Genomic DNA, 7,363 nt, shown 5'->3' with positions numbered 1-7,363 from the left:
GGGGTGTCTCTGTGTCAAGGTCGTCAATGAATATGGATTTGTTCGTTCTTCAGGATTCCAGAATCCTGCAGTGGGGAGGGATTCTCGCTTTGTGAATTTGCCAGGAACATTCGCAGAGTTGGTGTAAAAACCGAAGTAGCTGCGGATGCTGTCAATCAGGAACAGAAACAGAAGTTGCTGGAAAAGCTCAGCAGATCTGGCAGCATCTGTGGAGAGAAATCAGAGTTAATGTTTCAGGTCAAGCGACCCTTCCTCAACTTCCTTTGATTTCTCTCCATGGATGCTGCCAGATCTGCTGAGCTTTTCCAGCAATTTCTGTTTTTGTTGCAAAGTAGATGTGTTTGCCTCGCTGCACTTAGCAGCCCTCTCCCCATCCACTCCTGAAGGTCCTGAATGGTGCTGGAGTTCTCTTTGAGTACTATCATAACCAGGCTTGTTTCAGTCACACATTGAGCACATTTCCAGCAGTAGGGAGCTGGATAGCAATGAGGAGCAGATATCCTAGCTGATCAATCAGTCTTCCTTCCAGTACATGGAGTTCAGTGCTCTCTCTGACATGCTGGTTGTAGCCAGCTAGTTCATCACACATCCTGTAATCTTGCTAATGCATCTGCATTCAGTGGGATTGTACTTCCTCAGATATGGAAGATTAAGCCATGATTGTGTTGAAGTGTTTAAGACAATTATAGGATTTGACTGGGTAAATGTGCTGGGCGATGTCTGGAACAAGGAGGCAGAGAGCCACGCCATTTAAGAGTGATGTCAGGAAGTAATTTTTCCATACTAAGGGCAGTGGAAATCTGGAACTCTCCCCAGAAAGCTGTCGAGACCGAAGGCCAGCTGAAAATGGCAAAACTGGTATATCACAGAATCCCTACAGTGTGGAAACAGGCCCTTCGGCCCAACAAGTCCACACCGACTCTTGGAGCATCCCACCCAGACCCATCCCCCTATAACCCACCTAATCTACAGACCCCTGAACACGACAGGCAATTTAGCTTAGCCAATCCACCTAACCTGCACATCTTTGGACTGTGGGAGGAAACCGGAGTACCTGGAGGAAACCCACGCAGACACGGGGAGAATGTGCAAACTCCACACAGACAGTCGCCCAAGGATGGTCCCTGGTGCTGTGAGGCAGCAGTGCTAACCACTGAGCCACCATGCTGCCCTAATTAATAGTATTAATAGTTTTTTTCTGTTAGGCAAGCAGATTAAGTTTATGAATCCAAGGAGGTCCCTGAAGGTGCCAGGACAGGTAGACAAGGTGGGAGAGAAGGCTTTCCTTCATTGGGCAAGGTATTGCTTACAAAAAGCAGGAACATAATATTGAAGCGGTATAACAGACTGATTAAGCTAGAGTTTTGTATAGAGTTCTATAAAGAAAGATTGCATGTGCATCCAGTTGGTTGGAGAGTAGCCTCCTGTTCCTACAGCTCCTTACACCACTTACTTACTCAAAGGCCTTAGGGACCTATCACTTCCCAAAGGGGTGGCAGCAGAGGAATTTGTGAAGACCCTGCAGTGTGAACATTTATCAGTGCTGTATCTGCTCCTGTTTGTGTTGTTGGGACATGATCCCTTAAAGGAGCCTCATCCAAGATCCTATCGGACAAATTTCTGCCATATTAGCTTCGTCAGTAGAATCCTGTGCCCGATTCATTGAGGGTTGTTTACATTCGGGAATGAAGTGTTGTTTCATTCTTATCTCCGTGTCACTACTGAACGTTTTGGGGTCAGATGTCGGTCATCTCATGGTGCAAGGGGTATCATCCCTGCCTCTTAACCTGAGATTCAGGGTTCAATTCCTGCTCCAAGATGCCTTATTGAAGGTGTCCTTATAATATTGATTATAAATCTGCACATTCTTCCAACTGCAGGCGGTAAGAGTGAGAGAGCTTGCTGGTCAGCTACATGATGAATTGGAGCCTCTACCATCACTATCCATAGCTCTACATCACCTCCCACTGGGCTTGGGCCCAGCCTTGGCACATAAGACAACTCCTTCATCCTTGTGAAACTTCTCTCAGTTGCGTCAAATGCAAGTGTGTCCTTCCGTAGGTAAAGGAGACCACAACTCAGCAGCGGCACGGTGGCTCAGTGGTTAGCACTGCTGCCTCACAGCGCCAGGGACCCAGGTTCAATTCCACCCTCTGTGTGGAGTTTGCACATTCTCCCCGTGTTTGTGTGGGTTTCCTCCGGGTGCTCCGTTTCCTCCCACAGTCCAAAGATGTGCAGGCTAGGTGAATTGGGCAAGCTCTCTCACTCTTACCGCCTGCAGTTGGAAGAATGTGCACAATTGGGCGCGCTAAATTGCCCGTAGTGTTCAGGGACGTGTAGGTTAGATGGATTAGCCAGGGGAAATGCAGGGTTACAAGGTTAGAGTAAGAGATATGTCAGGGTGGGATGCTCATCAGAGGGTCAGGCTGAATGGCCTGCCTTCCATACTGTGAGGATTCTGTAAGTGTGCACAGAACTCCAGGTTTGTTGTGCCCATCCCTCTAGTGCTGAAGTATATCTACAGTGCACTATTGACTCAAACCCATAGAGACTACTGCCTCGAGGTGTATTCAGCCAGGGTTTGGGGAGGGGTCTGGTTCTGAAATCTGTCCCCCTCCCCCAGTACAAGGTTAGTGTCTAACCTGCTATCAACATCCCTTAACTTACACGGCTCTTCCTTCTCTCTCCCTCGCAGTGACCCTGGGCTATTTTGATGACATCCTCATCCCTCCAGAATCCCTGCAGCAACCTGCCAAGTTGTATCCTTCAGTGACTGGGAGACAGATCGTCCCCCATTTTTTGGGGGATGGGGGCGTGGCGGCGTGGCATAATCAACTGATCCTGGCGAGGAATAAAACCACACGGTGTTCTCGGTATTTTCAGGCCTGCTCCTACATTCCTAATGTCCAAAGCTTTTTCACTAGAATCTCGAGTGACTTTGGTTTAAAAGCATTCCACTTATCAGGAAATCCAAAACTATGCGCCATACATATAAGATAGTTGCTAATGACTACAGGTAATTTGAAAGAAATTTCTTTATCTACAGAGTGTTAAAACATTCCTAGAAGCGTTTGAGGTGAATACATTCATATTTGCATTATTATTCATAATCATATTTATAGACTAGATAGACTGGAATTATTTTTCCCCAGAGCAGAGAAGGTTGAGGGGCCTTTTGTACAAAGCTTTGAGGACGGTAGACAGGAGAAATTTTCCCTTTACGAGTAACCAGGACTCAGAGATTTCAGGTCAGGAGCAGGAGGTTTAGAGGTGATCTGAGAAAATAAAGCACACCCAGGGAGTGGTAGGTATCTGGGACTTGCTGCTAAAAAGTGACAGTAGAGGCAGGAACTCTCCACACTTTGAAGAAGTATTTAGATGAGCATTTGAAACGCTGTAGCACTGAAGGCTACAGGCCAAGCACTGGGAAATAGGATTAGAATAGATAGATTGATTGATTTATTGTTGTCACATGTGCCGAGATACAGTGAAAAGTGTTGTTTTACGTGTTATACAGGCAGATCATACCATACGAAGTGCATCAGGGTAGCAAGACAGAGTGCAGAATACAGTGTTATAGCCACAGAGAAGGTGCAGAAAGAGAGATCAGAATTGACATTTGAGAGGTCCGTTCAAAAAGTTTGATAACAGCGGAGAATGCTTGATGACCGGCATGGATGTGGTTGGCCAAAGGGTGCTATGAGAACTCTCTGACTCTATTTTAAAGGAAGTTAGACAAACAAAAGAGGGAAAGGAATAGGAGGATGTGTTAATGGGGTGGGAGAAGACTTGGCACAGATCACAAGGGGTGGAATGTTTTGTTTCTCTGCTGTGAAATGCCTTGCGATTCTAGAGGGTGCCTTCTAGCCAGTGAAACACCACAGGGTTTCCTTGACTGGGCTGGCAGTGATGAGACGGAGCAGGTGTGGGTGTGGGAGTACGAGACGGATGAGGGCACACATGACCTTTACATGGACGTCGGTGAGGAGGTCAGACTCCGGGTGGTGGACGAAACCTTTGTGGACACCTCCCCCACTGGGCCCAGCTCCACGGAAAGCTCCACCGCAGAGGAGACACAGAGGAAGGAGTCTCCCTACACGCTGACGGTAAGACGACTATTGATTAGTGCGGGGAGGGCAAGTCAGAACGGCCTCAGGATTTACCTAGTGCCTCCCTCAACTCCAGAACGTCCTAAAAATCTTTGCAGCCAATACTCCCATTAAAATACAAAGAAAGAACTGCGGATGCTGGAAATCAGCAACAGAAACAGAAGGTGTGGGAAATGCTGAGCAGGTCTGGCAGCATCTGTGGAGAGAAATCAGAGTTAAACATTTGGAGATAGTAGGAACTGCCGATGCTGGAGTCTGAGATAACAGACCCTTTCTGAAGAAGGGTACCGACCCGAAATGTCAGCTTTCCTACTCCTCTGATGCTGCCTGGCCTGCTGTGTTCATCCAGCTCCACTCCAAATCCACACAGTGTTATCTCAGAGTTAAATGTTTCCCTTCCTCAGAACCCCCTGTGAAATGTTGCTGTTGATTGCGTAGTTTTCCTGGAGTGTTGTTGTTTCACTGTTTTTGGCACTGCCATACACTCATGATATTTATAATGTAACAAGCCCTGTGCAGTGTGGTACAGTACCATCCAGCTGCTGCATAGTTAGGCAGTGTAACAGGAGCAGTGAATTAAGTCTTATTTTTACATTCAGTGTTATAATGTGGGCACTGCATGGACCAGATGACACAAAGCAAACTCCCACAGTCTAATAATGTCTAGATCATCTGTTTTTTTTGTTGAGGGATAAATATGGGCTAAGAAACCAGGGAGGTCATCTTCAAACTAGTCCTATAGGATTTTCCACTTCTGGCTGAGAAAGCAGACATTGCATCTGAAAGACAGCACCTCTCGTGGTGTATAACGCTGCAGTTCTGAGGGGAGAACATGGCGTAGTGGCAGTGTCATTGGTAATCCTCTGGGGAAGCAGATCAAACCTCACCACGGCAGCTGATGGAATGTAAATTCAGTTCCTAACTCTGGAAGAAAAGCTCGGCAGTGGTGACTGTGAAACTACAGTATCAGCGATCGTTGTAAGGTCCCATCTGGTTTGCAAATCCCCATTAGGGAAGGAAATTGGTCATATTTACCCAGTCTGGCTGACAGCAGCATTGGTTTCTCTTCACTTGTCTGCGCTGCTCACGCAGTTCAAACAGCAGTTGGGGATTGAGCAGCAGATGCTTTCCTTGCCAGGTGAAGTCCATAATCCCCTTTGGCAATAAATAAGGAAATGAATACAGGACGGCCCCAACAAGGAAGAAATGTAAAGTTTAATAGATCTGGTTAGCTGGGTCTGAGAGGAATGAGGAGAGCCAAGGCCCTTGAGTGAGTGTTAGGTGGAAAGGAGAGCGTTGGCTGTTAATGACAGTACCCAGCTCCTTTTGATTTGGAGGGACTGAGAATTGCATGGGAGAATTGTCTTTTGTCTGGAGCCTCTTGTTTGTTAGGTATGATGTGAGAAAGGCAGTAGCTGCTGCAGAGAGAGAGAGCCACACGCTGTCCTTCTGAATCTCCAAAGAGCAGAAGTAGGCCATTTGGCCCATCAGGTCCACACTGACCCTCTGAAGAGCATCCCGTCCCATACCCTATCCCTCCCATTGCTAACCTACCTAGGTCTGCACATCTGTAGACACAATGGCCAATTTAACATGGCCAATCCAACTAACCTGCACATCTTTGTGTGGGTTTCCTCTACAGCCCAGACACAGGAGAATGTACAAACTCCACACAGACAGTCACCCGAGAGTGGAATCGAACCCGGGTCCCTGGTGCTGTGAGGCAGTAGTGCTAACCACTGAGTCACCATGCTGGCCTGCTGGTGGACATAAAATGGACAGTACAAAAAAAACCGCAAAACTAAAATCCATGTATTGTCCTGAATTCTGTAGTGACAGCAATTAGAGGCAGTGTCACATCATTCACTGTCAGTCTGTGTTTCTTACTTTCTCCCTCTCTTGGTGTCCCATCCCTCTTCCTGTGCGTGCCTCTTGCTTCGTGTGTCTCCCTCTGTACCTCCCTGCTCACTACCCCCTTACAATACGCGAGTGTGTGTGTGTTCGTTTGGTGGGGGTGGGATAGGAATAAAACAGAATAAATGGGGAATCATTTTCTCCACGCCTCCTTTTTACACTTGGCCCCTATCTAATTATGGTTTCAAATTCATCGCAGGGCTCCATCAGTGAGCCAGGACTGGGGCTGCTGACCTGGTGGACGAATGGTTAATGAGCAGGACTGGAAGGACTCAATTGGGATGCAGTGGCAAGACGGTGGGGCCTGGTTGGAGCTGCAGCAGACTCTGGCCTTGCTTAGCTCAGTGATTCCTGAAGGATCCAATCTCCCGAGAACAGATGCTGGATGTTTAACCAGAGCAGGAAGCGAGCAAGATCTAGCAGCAACTGGGAATGTTTTCCTGACCAATAAATAAACGTGTACAAGCGGGAACATTTATTGGAAAGGCTTCCAGTAAGGAAGTATAGATTCGGTTGGTAGAGGCCATGTTGAGTGATGTGTGTCTTCACAACAGGCGATTTAAGTAAAGATGTTTGTGGAATGGATTCTGTTGTCGTTTTTAAGCAGTGTGCCCATTGCTGCTGAGGAATTGAGAGAAGCCTACAGTGTTCCAAAGCCAGCCTGGCTCAGCTAAGAGAACATTTGTCTATGAATCTGAAGGTCGAGAGTTCGAACCCAGCTCCTAGCCTTCAAAACGTTTGTTCAGGATCAGTGAGGGATTTTGTGTTAAATCAACGCTCTGTCTGTTAAAGATCATGAGGCACTTTCTGATTAAGTCTCAAACTGTGGCATCAAAAACACAACATGGACATTCGCCTCCTGGACGTATTGTGGGATATTGCTGTGTACAAAATGGCTGCCGCAATTTCCTGTACAGCCAGTTGCTATGAAACGTTTTAGGTAAGCTAAATGCAAGTCTTTCACACTCCAAATCCATCAGCATTTCAAAAAGTTTTAAGTGGTTTCACTTCTTCCTTCTCTCCCTCTCCTCCCCCTTACGATCTTGTATGTTTTGTTTAGATTGTTCCTTTTTTTTTCTAAACTCTAATCGTCAAAATTGCCCAACATTTCCTCATAAGATAGCCTGCTTATCCTCGGAATTGGTTCAGTGATCCTTCTCTGAACTACTTTGAATACAGTAAGCTCCTTCAGGCCAGGAGACCGGAACCACACAGTACTCCAAATGCGGCCTCACTAATGATCCATACACTTATAGAGAATTCTGACATCCTTTTGTCTTCCATTCCCCTGGCAGCCGCTCTCAGAAGGTCAGTTAGGAAGCTGATAGAATTCTTCCATT

At 46.8% G+C, this 7,363-nt stretch overlaps 1 protein-coding gene across 2 annotated transcripts in view; it reads left to right on the top strand.

The window, feature by feature from the left end:
* The window catches only part of polr3h (polymerase (RNA) III (DNA directed) polypeptide H), a 14,838-nt gene extending 8,230 nt beyond the window's left edge, over positions 1-6,608 (top strand). For both annotated transcript variants that reach the window (XM_048617509.1, XM_048617510.1), the window contains exons 5-7: positions 2,696-2,759; positions 3,908-4,106; positions 6,223-6,608. In XM_048617509.1, coding sequence (XP_048473466.1) covers positions 2,696-2,759; positions 3,908-4,106; positions 6,223-6,276 — 317 coding nt within the window. In that variant the 3' untranslated portion in view covers positions 6,277-6,608. The remainder of the gene's footprint in view (positions 1-2,695; positions 2,760-3,907; positions 4,107-6,222) is intronic.
* Positions 6,609-7,363: the final 755 nt, after the last annotated feature.

This window comes from Rhincodon typus, chromosome 37 (genome assembly GCF_021869965.1).
Source record: "Rhincodon typus isolate 14 chromosome 37, sRhiTyp1.1, whole genome shotgun sequence".
Taxonomy (NCBI): Eukaryota; Metazoa; Chordata; class Chondrichthyes; order Orectolobiformes; family Rhincodontidae; genus Rhincodon; species Rhincodon typus.
The sequence above is the reverse complement of the archived record's forward strand: the minus strand, read 5'-3'. Positions and strand labels throughout refer to the sequence as shown.